Below are 19267 nucleotides of genomic sequence, written 5' to 3'. Positions count from 1 at the left end.
ATAATAAGTTAAATAAGTTATTTATAATCTATAAATGATTATGTGTCTAAGTTATCTTTTTAAATAAAGAATTATTTTCAAATATGTTGTGTGTGTGTGTGTGTGTGTGTGTGTGTGTGTGTGTGTGTGTGAGAGAGAGAGAGAGAGAGAGAGAGAGAATATTTAATGTTCCACAAAATATAAACATGTTTTGTGGAGAAAAATGCAGCATATTTTATGTTCTAAAAATGTCCTTGTATTATGTTGAATACAAGACATGCTCACATTTTGTGTTTCACAAAATAGGGGTGCATTTTTTAATTCAATAGGTTGTGTCCTTTTTATATTTATTAATAAATTTAGATAATAAGACTAAAGGATTGGAAAATTTATTTGTCTCTATTTTCATGTGTTTTTATATTCATTCTTATTTATGAACTTGCATGTCATCAAATTTATACATTATATAACAATATTTAATAAAAATTACTAGGAAAATATCAGGCATCCTAGATTACTAACTATATATGTATGCAAGTGCATGTATGCATATATGTATGTTTTTAAATATTGAATATATTAACATGTTTTCTTTAAGTTTTACTTAACTAACATGTTTATGTTTTATATCCATGATTATCCTTGGTTCTTGGTAATCTTGCATCAACCAAAAATATTTATTGTCAGTTTATTCATATTTAGTTCAATTTTTTTATTTCTCTTGGCTCCCTTGGTATTTTTCTCATTTTCTCTTAAGGATCTTAATGAAAAAATCATATTCTTTTGTTTGATCTTCATTTGGGTTTGCATCTCAATCCAATTCTTCTTGGTGGAGTTCTTTATGATTCTTGGTTTGACTTATTTTTCATTACATTTTGCATCTAGTTAAAGTTTTTTTTTAAAAAAATTGGGAACCATTTTCTTGTCTTGTGGATCTAATTAGAACATCATTCAATATTCACATACTCTTGGCCAAGCTCCCTATGGGATAAGAATTCATTTAAAATCTTGGTGGAGGAGTTCTTCATGATTAAGGATCTTAACCTATTTTCATATCACATTTTCTCACCTTGGGGACTTTGATATTTCATGGATGACTTTGATGTGTTGTGAATAAATTTTATATTGATGTAATTAATCCTTAAGGAGATAGCTTGATAGTAGAGAAAAATATATGCTATTTGAATAGAGGTTATATCTAGATTTCAATCTATAATTAGTGTTGTATGCCTAGTTTATAAGCATGTATGTTTTTTTCCAATTGTATTTAAATGCATTAATCCATTGTCAAAAATAGACAATACTTATAAGGGAGGGGGAGTCAATAAGTATTTCAAAACTTAACCATATGCAACAACAAATTAATTAATTGAGAAGTAGACCGCTAAACAAAAAGAAACTCATAAAAGCATGATTTATTTTTGAGGAAACCCTTACTAAGGGAAATCTCTAGTGGTGATGGTACCCACAACAATGCACTAATCTGATAGTTCTCTATTAGGATATTTTACCCTTTAGGAGTCATTACATACATTTAGTACATTAGTCCTTATGAGAGGACTAGACCATGTTAGAGGTCTCAACCCTATTAGGATTTGTATGAAAATGAGAGTTCACTATTGTACAAAGATATTAGATCGATACAAGAAAATTATAATTACAATGCCAAAATGGCTATATTGGTATCTTCAATATCTAATTAGTCTTATATATACCTTGCATTTGATTCTTCCCATACTACAACAATATGCATCTAACCACAACAACACTATCATAACATCATATATAAATATCACATCACATTTGAATTCTAACAGTATAATTTACATATCTTCTTTATATACCATTTTAGATATAATTTCCAGTGGGCCTTCATGATGAAATGTCTAGCGTCATCCAAAAATAATTACAAAAACTTTCTAACTAAGGGTTAACATCTAGGATGTCATCCCTACATTTCCAAGTAATTAAATTGACAGGGTGATTCAATTACTTAGGTCAAAATGATCGATCTTTGTCTCTTATCTTGTACTCTATAATATAATACTTCTTATTTATCAACCAAAAAATATACTATTTGACATATTAACACTGTAGATCTTATGATATCATATATAGACTTCATTTATCATTATAAAAAAATTGTAGCCAATAATAATAATCCTACTAAGTTCATTAATCATAACATTACGTTTGTTATGGTAATTTTGTTGGTGTAAATATGTATTTACTATTTACACTTAAGTTTACTTAGGTTAATGCATTATTTTATTATTTTATTTTGTGAGACACTTAAGAGTTTGCACACCTTTTTGAGTTGTCATGTTGACAACACAGAAGTACGCAACTCTATTTCAACACATGGTGTCAACAACACTAGAGTTTGTATCATTCACTGAGTTTTCATGTTGACAACACAATTATTTGCACTCCTCTTTTTAGCACATGTTGTCTACAACACTGATTTGCATGTTATGTCCTCGTAGGCTTATCCTCTCATCATCGCACTTACTTTCGTGCTTAATGGAGGATAACCCATATCTGGTGGACATGTGCCTAGTTATATGACTTATCATGTAGCTTATTATGAGGCATTCTAGATGCTTCTCAGAGGCCTTTATATACAGGCACTCCTAGTGTACTCTTCATAACGTTTATTGAATGAATATTTCATCATTCTGATCATACTCTCTCTTTCTGGTCTATAGTTGTGATTTTGTTTGAGTTCTTAGTTCCTGGGTGAATTTTTCCCTAAGGCAAATTCTTATAAGGTATCAGAGGTTGGAGATTTTCTCATCACATAGCCATTCAAGACCATTGTTGCTTCAGCACCTCAACCCAAATCCATAATACTACAAAAATTGAGAGCATCTAGAGCCAAATCTGGCCTCACCATTGTGTTTGAAATGTTGATTCGGTGAAGATTGACTATAAATTTGACTACCTTAGCCCAAAGTCAACTGTAAGGCAAAAAAAATTTACAAATCGGCACATAGAGGCCCCAATTTGCAGTTTGGGTATGGTCATTTTTAGATCTCATTAATTATATTTCGGATCTATAATTTTTTCTATATATTTTTTTACTATATTTTTGGAAAAAAGAAAATTCCTAGTCAGGCAAGTAGTAGAGAAATTTTTTTGTAGGTACTAGGCTACCAGAGCTCGACCTTGCGTAGGGGAATATTCATTTAAGCAAGTACATTAATCCTTTTCAAATTTCGGTTGCTGAACACATATCGGCTAGCTAAACAAATCTAGCGGTTGTACTACATTTCTCGACCAAGCTACACTGTTGAGGCAAGCGAATTTCGGCAAGCCCTCCAATATCTAGCAGGCTCTTTATTTCAGAGTTCACAACCTTGTGTATAAAAAGTGTAGACTATTCTTTGAACCCATGAATGTGGGATAAAAGAATTTGATTTTCGGTGCTGAGAGACAATTTCTTGCCCACATTTAGACTGTCGGTGGTGCAGAATATTCCATCACTTTCAAATATTTTGACACACGGCATTAAAACATTTTCCCACATGTACAACCTTGCACTCCATGTGGACTCACCACGTTGGACCCAGCTGCCTACTACACAGACAACGCAACAACCCAGTAAGCATCCACATATCTATGCTATACCTACCTGTGAGCACATGTCAACCAATTTTGTATAACCACATTAGCATATGGTTTGATACGCTACCTGGACACGTCAACAGCTGACTAATCCTAATTGTACTGCCACGTATCTATCCATATGACCATATGGCCACATCAGCCCAAGTGGTATTTTTTTTGCTAATGTCAGCCAGTCACTAGGTTAAATTTGATGATCATCTAACCATCAAAATAGGGATTTTTTAACTACTGTAATGACTATTTGATCTTCAAAATTAAGATAGCAATTTTCCTTCTAGACCCCTCTCCAGGTTGCTTTTTGATTTGGTAGCCTGACTTTGCGAGATCATAACTTTGACATCTGGACTCCAATTCAGGTGCAATTTTTTTTGAAATTGGGTAGAATTTCTTAAACTTTTCATTGGTGGTGTTGTTTTCTGGTTTGGGTGCAAGAATTTTTTGAAAATTGCATTTTTAGGCAATTGTACTTGCTTAGTGATTGTACCTACTTAATCTTGCATTCTGTAACTTCAAATGTTGCATACCAACTCATCTGGTCACTTTTTCAGGATCTATTTTTTTCTAAGTGCATTATTTTTTTGTCTGCTTTCTAGATCTACAGTCAAGTTCTAGGGTTGTGTGGACAAAATTCTCACTTTCAGAACTAGGGCTTTTTCTACATTGTAAAGCTTTGATTACTTTTCAAAATTGTTGTACATCTCAGCTATAGTGTTTAGTGATAGATTTGGGCCTCAAAAGGCAGTTGTAAAAGCAAAATCAGAAAGTCCACTTTGTTCATTTTGACAAGTGACCCATTGTACACACACTACTTATAAAATGCCAAAAGCGTCTTTTTTGGGGGGGTCTTTTGATTAAGTGAAAAGGGGGGGGGTGTACTATGTTCTTGTGTCTCTCTTTTGTGCTCTTTTCATTTTCTACATCATGGGTTCATTTAAATGTCCACCTCTAACTTTACACAATTATTCTACTTGGAAAGATATTGCATTGAGTAGATTAATAGAAAAAGGTTACAGTCTTTATGTTGATGGTACAATTACCAAACCTACTGATGCTAAAGAACTCATTGAATGGAAAAAACAAGACCAACATGCTCTAGGAATTATCAGGAGTTGTGTGCATAGAGATCTCTTCTTCCACATTTCCAGTTTCATGGTATCCAAACCAGCTGGTGACAAACTTGAATCATTGTATGGTAAGGTGGATGAAGAAAAGAGATTTCAAATTCAGGATGATCTACTTCTCTTGGATCCAAAGAACATTGACACAATTCAAGATTACATCAACAAAGCCAATGAGTATAGAGCACTACTTAAAGATTGTAAAAATCCCATGAAGGATGAAGAGTTGATTCATCACATCCTGAAGAGACTACCTTTAGAGTATGCTTCCTTTGTTTCAAGTTTTAATACTCACAAGTTGACCATGGGAACTGCTTACCAGAAGCCTACATTTGATGCATTTGCAGAGATATTATTTTTTGAACAATCTCACTTGATGGATTTAGGACTTCTCATGACATCAAAGACCAAAGCCTTGGTGGCTAGTGATGAGAACCAATCAATTCAAGGAGGGAAAATTTCTAGCAAAAACAAGAAGAAGCAATGGAAGCAGAAATCACAATCTGAGACACAAAAATCCTCCTCACAGCAAGGCAATCCTTCTTCCAACAAGAAGGGAAGTAATGAAAAGAAGGACAAACTTTTTTGTGCATATTGCAAAAGGCCAAATCATGATGAGCATCATTGCAAGACTAAAAGAATCCATGATTTGGAAAACGTACTCAGGAACAACAAGATTCAAGTGCTAGGTACTTCCAAGGATTCAACTCCAACCTCTTCAAAGGGTAAAGGGCAAGCACTTATGACAAACTCAAGTTCTTCTTCGGAAAGGATACTTGACTTGGGTGCCTCCTATCATATGGGTTCTTCAAAGTGAATTTTTTCTTCATTGAAGTAGTCAAAGGTACCACACATCTTTGTGGGAGATGATACTAAAAGGGAAGTTGAAGGAAAAGGACATGTGGAAATGGAAAATGGAGAATTTAGAGACAATCTCTGTATTCCAAATCTTAGCTCCAATCTCTTATTAGTTTACCAAATCACTCACCTTGGAGATGGTCATAAAGTTGAGTTCCTTCCAGATTCAGTGATGGTGCACAGTCTTAGAGATGATTCATTGGTTGCAATGGGGAAAGTCAATAATAAAAAGAGGCTTTATTCCTTCTCCCACTTTGTGCCTAAGTCTCCTTCTCAAGCCTTGTTGACTCACTCACATTCACACATCAACTTATGGCATGAGCAGTTTGGTCATCTTGCCTTCCACCATCTTTAGCAACTTTTCTCAAAACATATGGTCAAAGGTCTACCCAACATCAACTTTTCCAAGGGTGAGTGTTCATCATGTTCAGTGGATATGCATCTCGAGGAGAAGTATGATAAAGGGAAGTCTTCATGAGCACCAATTGTTCTTCAATTGGTTCACATGATTTTAGCAGGTCCATTTGCAATGACTTTAGTCAGCTAAGGCTGCTACATCCTCACATTTGTTGATGACTTTTCAAGATACACATGGGTCTACTTCCTTCATCACAAGAGTGAAGTGGTTCATAAGCTTCAAGCCTTCAGGACTCTTGTTGAACACAAATCAAGGAAATCCATCAAGATTCTACTAGTGGACAATGAGAACAGATATGTGGATAGAAGACTTAGAGACTTTTGCAGACTTGAGGGAATTGATCTTCAGAATCCACAAGGATCCAGTCTGCACAAGACAGATGTTGCAGCTATGAGGCTTAGAACTCTCAAGACGATGGCAAGTTGCATGATAAAAGGCAAGTCTCTTGATCCTACACTAAAAGTTGAAGCCATTAGTAGTGCTGCTCATATACTTAATAGGTCCCCTTATAATGCCTTAGATGGGAAGACTCCTTTTGAGGCATGATGTGGCAAAAAACTAATTGTGAGTCACTTCGGAGTCTTTGGTTGTCTAGCATGGGAAAACCTATCTTCCAGGAGATGTAAGGCACCAACACCTAGGCCTTGTACTTTCATAGGATATGAAAACAATGCTAAAGCTTATAGACTTATCTATCCAGAGACACACAAGATTTTTGTGGGGAAGGATGTTCACTTTTAGGAAATTTCGCCCAACTTATCCTCTACTCCTCTTCGCACTTCATACATAGTGGAAACTGATAGTGACACCAACGATAGTGCTTCAATAGATTCAAACACATGGGGTTCTATCGACAATTGCAATGAGAGGTCACATCATTAGTATAGTCCACATGCTTACATTGCCATAGTGAAAGGTCCAACATAGCATGGTACATGTTATCTTCTAGCTCCAACTTCTGTTGATGACTACATGGAAAACATTGCAAGTTTGTTCATGGAGTCACACACCATAGATTTGATAGAAAGCCTTGATGAATTACATCTTCTCTTTGATGAAGATGATCCTTCTACAGTTGTTGCAAGGGCTCACTTTGAACCTCATGTCCATTCTCTACATGATCAATCTTCACAGGTTGGCATGATTGTGGATTCTTATGAACAGTAGTTGTTGGAGGTCTCTTTGTTAGTTTAGGAGACAGATGGTTCATTGGAACAGGTTTAACAAACATCCTTGCCAGATCTACATTCGTTCTTTTCAGCACACTTGGAAGGGGTGACCACCAACATCAACAGAGGGATACTTGAGCAAGTTTCAAGACCAACATACATCTTCAGGATTGTACCTTTGCCATTATTTCTTCCAAAGGGGAGGAACATCATCCAATATTCTTAGAGCAACTTCTTCCTTGGAGCAGCTTTCACTAAGAAGCATTCTTTATTTGGGGGGGGGGGGGTGGGACTACCTTGTCTCTCTTCCTCTTCTTTCTTATGGGGGGGACATTTTCCTCTTATGAGGACTTATTCTTCTCATTCTTCACTTATGTATATACTGGATGTATGTCATAATGGGGGGGTCTTGATTACTCCATCCATCCATGCATCCCTTTTCATCTCTCTTTTTGGGGGAGGGTTTTTCCCATGAGGTTTTCCCTCTTTCGTCGTTTTATGAGAGATCTCATTTCATTATGTACATGGGTACTTAACATGGCCTCGTAGTCAAAACCCATTATGCATTTCATCGTCATTTTCGTAAGCTTAAGGGAATTCCCCTAAGTTGCACTTAAGGGGGGTGTTGGTGTAAATGTGTATTTACTATTTACACTTACTTAAGTTTACTTAGGTTAATGCATTATTTTATTATTTTATTTTGTGAGACACTTAGGAGTTTGCGCACCTTTTTGAGTTGTCATGTTGACAACACAGAAGTATGGAACTCTATTGCAATACATGGTGTCTACAACACTAGAGTTTGTATCATTCACTAAGTTGTCATGTTGACAACATAGTTATTCACACTCCTCTTTTTAGCACATCTTATCTACAACACTAATTTGTGTGTTACACTCTTGTAGGCTTATCCTCTCATCATTGCACTTACTTTTGTGCTTAATGGAGGATAACCCATATCTAGTGGACATCTGCCTAGTTGTATGACTTATCATGTAGCTGATTATGAAGCACTCTAGATGCATCTTAGAGGTCTTTATAGATAGGCACTCCTAGTGTACTCTTCATAATGCATATTGAATGAATATATCATCATTTTGATTATACTCTCTCTTTCTGGTCTACAGTTGTGCTTGTGTTTGAGTTCTTAGTTCCTGGGTGAATTTTTTCCTAAGGAAAATTCTTACAAATTTTCCTAAAAGCAAATTTCTCATCAAATCAAAACCAAATACCAATACACTTCCAAAAAACCATACCATATGATAGTGTTTCCATAAATAAAAATATTCATGCCTTCATAAATAATTACTTGCCCATAATCTCCCCCTTTTTCTTTGATGGAACTACTTAGTGAAAAATTGACTAAGTGTCAAAATTTCAAAATATCAAAACCTTCCTTATCAAAATGTTAACCGAATTTTAGAAAACCATTTATATACTTTGATCATGTTGTATTATCCCTTTCTTCTATTTACATACTTGTATTTTACTCCTATTCTTTACTGATAAATACTCTCCCTTTGACATCAATGGAAAAGGAGAGATTACAATATATTGTGTACAAAGAAAAATTGTGTTTTCTCTTAAAAAGCATTTATGCAAACCTCGAAACATATGCAAATTTTCTCCTCAAAATAGAAAATTCAATGTTCCATACCTCTTTCATATTTTTTACTAGCTAAACTATACCATGAATTGTGTAGACTAAAATTTGTAATCCATGAAGGTTTGTGGGCCTCAAGACCTCATAAGTCTTCTTTCAAGATTTCAGTACTTGCAACCATATTTACATTAGTTCTAAGTTAGGTGATAGTAAACTTTGCAGTAAAGAAAATATTCTCAAAACTTTGTCCCTTTCCTTATGAAAAACATTGATTACATCAAATTCTTTACTTACAACTTGTGCCATGTCTGTAACACCTTGTTATGTCTTAGTAACTCCTTTGCAAGATTTTATAGTGTTCCCTCTTCATCCTTAAATCTTTGGCTCACATCTTCAACATATTTTACAAAATTTATACAAGTCTTTTCCTTCTTTAGCAGGTTATTTTATATTCTTGATATATTCATCCACAATTTTTACATCATTCTCTATATTGGTACATACCTTTTGAAATTGTTCTTCAACAAATTCATGTTCTATATTGGCCTTAGTAGATTATACAAATGAAATATAATGTGCATCAAAATCCTCAATGGCACTTGCCATATTTTTGATACTATCATTACCTTCAAAAGTTCTATGATTGGGCAAGGTCTTACAAAGTTTTTCTAGTCCATGACCCAATATCCTTGCATTCTTCTTAGATTTCCTCTCCAATATTTTCTTAGATTTTACAAATGCATCAAAGATATCTTCATTAATACATCTGTATCTTGATCATACCTATCCATCTTGTGATATCATAAATTAGATTTCTTTCCAACAATTATAGTATAGAAAAAGTAGGAGTGACTGATGTAGGATCGATAGCCTTTTCCTTTACCTCTAAAGTCCATGCAATATCTTCTTGTGACATTGTGACTTGTTCTGAAGGTGTACCAAATTGAATTTCATCTTGTGCATCAGTATCAACTATGATAAAATCAAATTTCACCTTCATTGGTCATGGATCTAACTTTTGCTTCTATAATTACCTCATCTATCTTCTTTTCTTTCTTTTCTTTACCTCAATCTTCATCAATACATTCAACTTAATTGGCAGTCTCTATCATTTAGCCTTGGATTTCATCATTTCTTACCACATTGTCATCAAATGTGTTTTGATATTTCTCCTTTTCTCAAGAGTGGTGTTAAGTGTAACTAGAATACTTGTGACAAAGATATATAGTTGTCTAATTGTACTATAAAATTGATTGACTTCTTGAAATCCCTCCTATGGTAGACCTAATTGTTATATGGTTGATATGCCAACTAGTCTATGAGATGATTTAATATCATGTTTTATCCTCATACCAAGTTCATCGACAACTTTTTCAATAGCCTTCTTAGACCTATTATTAACTTCCTCATGTGGGGTATCCATGATTTTGACTAACCTCATCCTTGTCCTCATTTTAGGCCTTTCTTTCTACAAAATTCTCTTCATTTCATCTACTATTACCAAAGTACAAAGCTCACATAGATTCATTTCCCTTATTCTTTGATATTTCTATAATGCAAGTTGTCTTTTAATATCAATATTTCCAAAGATAGAATTTTGAATATTGCCTTTTATCTCTAGTAGCTTCCTTAAGAAGTTCAATCAATACTTAATAATTGAATTTTCTATTATAGTTTGGTCATCCTCAACATACTTGATATAGTACTTCTCAACCCAATCCAAATTGACTTTATTCTTAATCCTAACTATGACCTTTTCGGATATGGTTTCCACATTTTCCTCTCCTTCTCAATTTTTATTTATGTAACCTTTGTTTCTTCTTCCTTTGCATTTTCTTCAATCTTAGCTTGCTCATTCTTCTTACCCTTATCCAAATTTTTTTGAACCCCTAGTTTTCTTTGGAATAGGGCCTTGTCCCTTTACCTTATATCTTCTAGTTCTTATAGGTATTGGTTCAATTGTCTTTTCTTCCTTAACTATGGGAGGAATTCTTTTGGACCTCCTAGTAGCTCTTTAAGGTTAAGTTGTAACATCTTCCTCTTCTACTTCAACAATTGGTTATTTGGCACTTCTACATTTTCTGGAATGTTGTCTCTAACTCATTTTTCACTTGTGCTTCCCAAGTATTCCTTTGAGGGAACTTTGTTTCCCTTTTTCATCAGTATCCATTTCTATTTACTTACTCCATTTTTTCTATATTTTCAAACAATCTATCTTCTTTCCTTTTCCTAGAGCCTCTATATAGCTATTTTCTAACTTGGATGAACTTCTCATTATAGGTTCCCCATGTTTCTACTCCATTGTCTTTAGGGGATGCCAAAATAACTTATTCTTATTATCCAAGAACATCTTGACTAACTTCATATTCAAGAAGGTGAATAAATATCTCTCTTGGCTCAACAAAATCCATACATATAACATAATTTTTATGAATAAAGAATATTGTATCAACTACTTTCCTTGGTATTCTATACCTTTTCTTTATTCCTCTTTTAAATCATTTCAACAAATCAAACATATCACTTGTGATATTTCCTTCATATTACATATATTATAGTGTTCAATGATCAAATCAATGGTAGGTACATCATCATTCCAGGCATATGGATGGATTTTTGGAAACACTTGAATGATATGAAGGAATGTGTATAGTATTAAAGATCCAAACCTAAGAGGTTGAGTGTTGTCATGGTTAATCTTTCTTATATTCTCAAAAACTTAATTCTTGTGTTTATTTCCACTTAGTTCCTATATTTGTAGTGCATCTTGTTGTAATTTCAAATAGTATCATATGTCTCTCATCCCACTTAGTTCATGTATTTGTTTCCACCTCCTTCTTAACCTTATAGCTTATAAATGAGATTATACTAGCATTGTCTAATCTTGTGACTAGTTGAATCATTTCTTTAGTTATCATTACAAGTCTATCACTTACCCAAAATAATTTTTAATGTTTTTTGCTTAGGACTATTTTTATCCACTCTTAGTCATAAAAATCTTCATAATTCATGTATTGTAGGATGTTTATGTTAGAATGAAATTCCCTCAAGATAACTAAGAGGGGAGTGGGGGGTGAATCAAGTATACTCTTAAAACAACTCTCAATATCTTTATTAACTCTCAAATATGTAAAAAATAGATGTAACACCCATAGAAAGATAACCAAGCATGATAAAACCATATATGTTAACTAGGGAAACCCTTAACTAGAGGTCAAACCCTGGTGGGGATGGTACCTACAAAATAATGTACTAATATAAAAGTTCCTTGTGAAATTATAGACCCTATTAGGAGTCAAAGAAATATAATAAGTACATATGAGTTCCTGTTAGGAGACTTTGAATCCCTATTAGGAGACTTTGAATCCCTATTAGGAGATTCCAACCATGTTAGAAATTGAAAGGACAACTAAATACATTTTCTAAATAGCCTCAATTTATTCCTTCTAAATAATACAAGTATGAAACAACAATTGTCAACCAGAAACTTGTCTTGCCAAACACAATTCCTTGTAAGATCAACTTGCTTCAATCACACCAAACTCTTCTCTGGTATTCATAAGTTCACATATCAAGTTTGCAGAATACATATTACAAAGATATGACTGCATACCACTCCTTACATCCAAGGAAAAAATATTTCATATATACAAAGTCATAAAATAAGTTATTGAGTATACCTTGAGGCTTTCTCAATTTAAAATAATAATATAGGAACATCTTAAGATATTACAATATATGTTACATTATAATTTTACACTTTATCCAAGATTACAAATAAATTGTTGGCTCATAGTCTTCATAGTTTTTCACTCAATGATCTTCGTGTTATGCCCTCATAACCAAGGAATCTCTAAGACGTCTTCAACCTTTATCTTATTTCTCTTAAGCTTGTTTCGTCCTTGTGAGGAGATAGAAACAAAACAACACTTCCCACTTTCTAGAAATGTTGTTTGAAAGCCACCTTTACTAAAATTCTTAAAACTATGTCCAATCTTCATATTTCCATAAGTTCTCTTAAGTATAGCATCTAGACATACAATAGATCATAACCTCAAGTGTGTATAATCTGACCTTCAATCCAGGAACCGTGCCAAATTCTTTTACCTCTATAACGCTTCTAGTTTTTCATAGAACAACCAATATATTGACATTAATGACAAACACTGTCATGGATCCAATACATAAGATCGAAATCATGTCTCTAGAAATGCTAATATACTCCCTCATAGGAATTTCATCATCATTCATGGTAACAATAACCCTATTTGATATTGATGACAACAAAGATGAAAAACATCTAAGTTCATGATTACCAAATACATTTCTTGCTCATATGCCTTAACTCCCCCATTCACGTTGCTCATGAATTTCATTTGTAGGTTTACGTCCATATCCATCTCAGATAGGTTGTAAACAATTATTAATGTTCAAGTCACAACCATGTAGTAATGACTAATCAATATCAAAAACCACTGATGAAAGGTTCTCCCCTTAATACCACAACAAAAAATAGAAAGAAATAATAATACAATTTGAGAGAACAAAATATGGGCTTCTTATTATCGCCACAAATGTAGAATTGTATAATTAAAATATGCAAACCCACATGGGTACCTTCTATTGTCACTTAGATCGCACCCTTATGCTGAAAAGAAACTTCTAGCAATCTAGTTAAATATAGGATGATCCTTGGCCTATAGGTATGCCATGTTAAGGATCAACCTCTGGTACAAAGGGTCAGCTTCTCTTGAATCAACTCTTAAAACTTAACTTAAACTTTGTAGAAAAGTGGGGGGGAGTGTAAACATAACATAGACTTAAATAGGAAATGAAGGTGATTCACCAAAATTGTGAAGTAATGCAACATTGAATGAAACGTACAATCAGAAATGAAAGTAATAGCTTGATCATAGAAAGGTCCTATTAACATTAAGTGCATGAAATGTAAAAATGTGTGAGGTTTAAATGAAGAAAACTTATTCCCATCTTTTAAACCAAGATTACACACAAATTACACTTACTTTTTGAAACTATCTCTCATATGCCTCATAAACACTTAACTTTTAAGCCAATGAATTGCAAAAATCATACTAACTTAAAGCTAATAACACTTAGAAGATAAATGAAAAATTAGATATAGGTCCAAAGAGGATCACTACTATATTATTTTTAGAAGGAGCAAAAGCTCAAAAATTGCATCACAATATGGGACATGAGCTACAAACAAGACAATCTTTGCAAGGAAAAAATAATGCCTCTTGCAATGAGATAGAATGCAAGAACTAGCTGAAAAACACCAAGGAAGGGAGTATAAATAGGTTCAAATCCCCCAATCCGCATTATCCCCTAAATTGGAAACCAATTTAAGATTTCCATCAAATCAATTGAACACTTTAAACTGTCATCCTCAACAATCATGCTCCAATCTGAAACTCAAAAATTGACATCTCCAAAAAATTTGGTTGTAAATGTATGTAACTTTCTCTTCTATGCAATCTCTCCTACCAATAATTTTGGAAAAAATAAATTCCACCAATTCCACAATCTTTGCATTTTTTTGAAAAGATATATAAATGTGATTCTTTATAATAACACCACCCATTTAAATATTTACACACATAAAAAAATGCAAAAATATAATTAAAATTCCCTTATACGCGCCTTGGACTTTGATTCATTAAAATACCCGCCTTGCACACATAAACATTCCTTCTTTCTAACGCCTAAAAAAAAAACTTTTCCCACTGTGCATTTTAAAATGTCACCCTATTTTATTAATATATTAATGCATTTTCATACATTAATGTTAGAATAAATGAATATGAAGAGAAAAAAAGATGCCCTAGCTTGAACTCGAACTTGGATTGAAACAAAGAGGGAAAGTTTACATTGTGATAGTGAGATGAACTGGTTTCTATAGCTTCATTTTTAGAAACAATAAGAACTTGAACGCATAAAGGTATACATTTGACTTTTCTTCTTTCATTTGGTCAATTTTTTGTAAAAATATAGGGATTTCGTGGTTGGGGCTTGATCTATAATTTTCATGGTTGCTTGCTTTTTTTTTTGTTGCCTTTGAAATCTGATAGACATAGGGGTTGCATTATCTATTCATACTAGTTTTCCTTTACTTTCAAACTCTTAACTTTGTATTTTAATAAGGGTTACAACCTACAAGTTGGGCTTTGGTACATGCAATTATTGCTTTGATATATGTTGCATGCTATAGGAAGAACAACTTGATTTTTCCTGTCGCTTATTTGTATATGTAATGAGGTTTTGAATATTAACAGTTATAGCTACATGTCGAGACTAGTGAATCATTTGTTCATATGTTGTTACTAATTCCATGCATATTCACTAGTAAATTTGGGGTCATTTTTTGACCATTATTGGTCAAAATTTTGACCCAATTTTCAACCAAATCTCGATGAAGTTCGACGTCAAAAATTTTCTAGTCAAAATTTTGACCAATACATTGGTGGAAACCTTTGAAACATGTTGGCACAAGTTCTGCCAAGCATTGGTCGAAATTTTGACCAGTGCTTGGTCGAAAACTGCGAAGTATTAGTCAAAATTTTGACCAATGATTGGTCAAAAACAACCAAGCATTGGTCAAAATTTTGACCAATGCTTGGTAGAAAACTGCCAAGTATTGGTCAAAATTTCAATCAATGATTGGTCAAAAATAGCCAAGCATTGGTCAAAATTTCAACCAATGCTTGGTCAAAAAAAATTTTAGGCTCACACTTTTTGAGGTCCACTTCAACAATGGCCCTTATTGTGAAATTGTTGTCTAAAACCTTTCTAATGAGATAATGTGTTATGAGCTCTTCATCAGTGGGATGGAACATGAATCCAGGAGGCAATTGTGCATCACCCATATCATGACTGTAACTAAAGTCAAGAGCCTCTATTATTGAATTCTCTTCCCGATTTCCCATAGCAAAGGAAATGAATATGGGTAATAGGGAAGAGAATTCAATAATAGAATCTCTTAACTTTAGTTATAGTCATGATATGGGTGATGCACAACTGCCTCCTGGATTCATGTTCCATCCCACTGATGAAGAGCTCATAACACATTATCTCATTAGAAAGGTTTTAGACAACAATTTCACAAGAAGGGCCCTTGCTAAAGTGGACCTCAACAAGTGTGAGCCTGAGGGAGGGTTCAATTCCCTCCTTTATTATTCACTATGCGTATAATCCCACACACCCATTTGATATCGAATGATGATATGTACTGAATACTGAGTGTCTGTGTTGAATGCTCCAAAACCATCCATTTCATGCCTTCAATTGTACACAATGTCTTTCTAGTTTCTTTCTACTCACATGCCCATTTCATTTCATATGATCATCTAAAAATTGTGTCACTCTAAGCTCCCAACTGCTTCCTCTTGATTGATCATCTCATAATTTTTGAATGACAGCTTTGGGATAAGCTATAGGCATCCATCAAAGCATAAATGATTTTTTTAGACAGTGTAGATGAAGTAGTAGCATTTCCCTTGGGAGACATGCTTGCAAAATGGAAGCATAGATAAGTCATGTGAACTATTTGACAGGATGCCTAAATGTAATATGGTCACCAAAAGCCATCGTTGTTGGATATGCACAAAATAGATATATTGAGAGAATATATTTGTTTAAGTTGCAACTACCCTGGTAGACATGCATGCAAAATGTGGAATCATAGGTAAGGCGTTTGAACTATTTTATTGATTGCCTCCATGAAATGTCATCTAATGGCAAGCCAATATTGTGAGATATGCATATTGATTTGTTGAATATATCCAAATGATGTAGTGACATTCTTGTTACTACAACCAATGCCACATATGTATAAAACTAGGATTCCAACTCTTGTTGAGATTGTAAATTATGTTGAACATAGTCTCAAGCCATAATAGTTTTCTATCTGCCAAAATTAGAAAGAGAATCATACAAACTTGTGCGAGCTATTTGTATTTTCTTTGATATGATATTAAGGAAAAGGATGAGAAACAAAACTCTAAATAAGTAGGCAAGCTCTTCATGTTCTCTACACCCCACAGGTAAATCTACTCTAATAAAAGAGGCAATCAAAAACTAGTTCACTTTGCATTTGTAACCTTGGGCAGGCTCTTCGCAACATGCTCGCATTGAACATTTGACGTAAAGGAGAAATAGACAAGCTCATAACCCTCGGGAAGGCTTTCTTAGATAAGAAGTTTTTGAGCAGACACAAATCCTCAATAATAATGTCGCTACAATTTTCTTGTTTAAATCCGAACAAAGTTTTATTATCTTGGGCAGAGGAGACTACTGTTGTTTGTGGTTAAGGATCCTTTAGGTCAGTAGAATCAAATGCAAACTAGATGTGACATTGCAGTAAGAAAACTATAATAAGAACTAGGAGCTTGCCTAGTGATTAGGGCTCGAGACTAGACACTGCATGAAGCATTTGTAGGCATTTGAGTCTGAAGTGTCACTAGCACAAAATCAAACGAAAAAGGAAACTTGGCAAATAAAACTAAATAAAAATAGTCCTCTTGAGTATATATCAACATTGTATAAACAATACCGTTACAATGCACTATACTTGGTACAAATATATTGTTGGTTGAGTCCCATGACATAATGCCAGTTCCTAGGTACGTCAATATGCCTACTTATCCAGGTATATCATTTTCTTATGGATAAAGGACAATCTACTGAAAAAAGAAAAGACCACTTTTTACAAATTCACACAGGTATAAACCCATTCATCTTTGAAGGTAATCCTCTTACTACCATTTCACCCCTAGTAAATTTGTTGTAAGTTCCCAAGTGACGATAGCTATAGCATTAGCAGGGAAAGCTCTCACCAATGTACGCCCCAAGCCAGCATATAATCCTCTAAAACTGAGTTCTCTATAAATCTGCCAAACATAGAATTGGGAAATGGTTTCATGTTCATTAATATGAGCACTTATTGCTTTTAAATTCATCTATTGGTTATCTAAGACTACTTAGTAGAATAGATCCTAGACCAAAAGACAGAAGCTAAGTCCTGTGGTATTTGAATATTTAAATTTTAATCTTTTAATTAGAACATTCTATATACCCACTATAAAATAAGCATGCAAACAATTGGTGTTAGTATCGTGAATGATAATTTTTTTATCAAGAACACGAGAAAACATGCAAATAAATGAATTAACCCAATTCAATAATCCAACCATCAATCCTAACAAATATCCTAATTGTTGTCATAAGAATCCAATAGCTTTGTAAAAGCCTAGTCAAAATATTTATTAAAAATTAATTTAAAAACATTTTTTCTAGAGTAGAGTCCATGTAAAAATGAAATTTTATGTCCTACCATCCTGATTGTGTGTATAGGATTTTTGTTGGCATTAATATTTGGAGCTGTTTGAATATGGGTTTTTGCAACATTGAGAGGCAAAACAGCTGACCAAAAATGCAAAGCAAATTACAAGTTTTGTTGCACACATTTGATTTGTAAAAATTGAGTTTAAATACTTAAATTGAAATTCCAACATTAAGGTTACATACCTCAATTCCTGCAAGCCCACCAGAGACAACTCCAACTCCTGCTTCTATAAAAACTTTAGAAGAATAGTTGACAAATTGAGAAGACTGGGAATTCATTTGGGGATTCACCTTATCATGCGTACTAATAAGTGAAAGCATATGATAACGATTCAATTCATAAGTACTGAAGAAAATTGCGTTTCCAATAGAATCCCTTAAAAATGTAGTTAGGCCACCATGAAACAAACCTTGTACTTGGAAAATTATGCACCAATGAAACAATCAAACAGTATCTTGTATAATGAAGGATACCACGTGAAGCATTTATATTGCATGTCTACAACTACATACCAAATAGTAACAAGAATTTAAAACCTTATCCTTTCATTTCTAAGAGTTTGTAGTGCACAGTCCAAAGGCCCAGCATATATCTGGTGATGTTTTTTTAGTTGCCTATTGTCATTCTCCTGAACTTGCAATCTACACTGCAAAACAACAAATAGTCAATGGTATGGAGTCTAGAGTTCAATTTATATACATACAATAGATACAAAGTCTAGTTCTTGTTACCTTTATCAACTCTGTTGGGCATCGTAAAAAACTTATTAATACTCCACCAAAAGCCGTAGAAGGAACAACAATCTGAAGTTTGGGCTTGCCGTTGCCAGGATCTCCTCCCTTTCCAAAGAACCACCATGCCAAATATGATCGCATCAGGACCGCAGACATAAACTACACACTACAAAGAGGAAAAAGTACATCAAATAGTCACCAATATGCCTATGAATATGCCTATGAAGATAAATCAATATGCCTACTTATCTAGGTATATCATTTTCTTACGGATAAAGGACAATCTATTGAAAAAAGAAAAGACCACTTTTTACAAATTCACATAGGTATAAACCCATTCATTGTGGGAAAGTAGAAAGCAAATCTAAAGTACTAGTGATGCAAACAAAAGTAT

The 19267-nt window shown here is 33.7% G+C and overlaps 1 protein-coding gene across 1 annotated transcript; it reads right to left on the bottom strand.

Annotated features, from left to right (window-relative positions):
• Positions 1-17552: 17552 nt before the first annotated feature.
• Positions 17553-19029, bottom strand: LOC149572210 (mitochondrial arginine transporter BAC1-like). The gene is made up of 5 exons (XM_089815788.1): positions 18871-19029; positions 18680-18785; positions 18322-18554; positions 18128-18226; positions 17553-17684 (listed from the first exon to the last, which is right to left on the bottom strand). The coding sequence occupies exons 1-5, from the start codon at positions 19027-19029 to the stop codon at positions 17553-17555; spliced, it is 729 nt and encodes a 242-aa protein (XP_089671914.1).
• Positions 19030-19267: the final 238 nt, after the last annotated feature.

This window comes from Cupressus sempervirens, chromosome 2 (genome assembly GCF_028749045.1).
Source record: "Cupressus sempervirens isolate cs-2001-9-10 chromosome 2, ASM2874904v1, whole genome shotgun sequence".
NCBI lineage: Eukaryota > Viridiplantae > Streptophyta > Pinopsida > Cupressales > Cupressaceae > Cupressus > Cupressus sempervirens.
The sequence above is the reverse complement of the archived record's forward strand: the minus strand, read 5'-3'. Positions and strand labels throughout refer to the sequence as shown.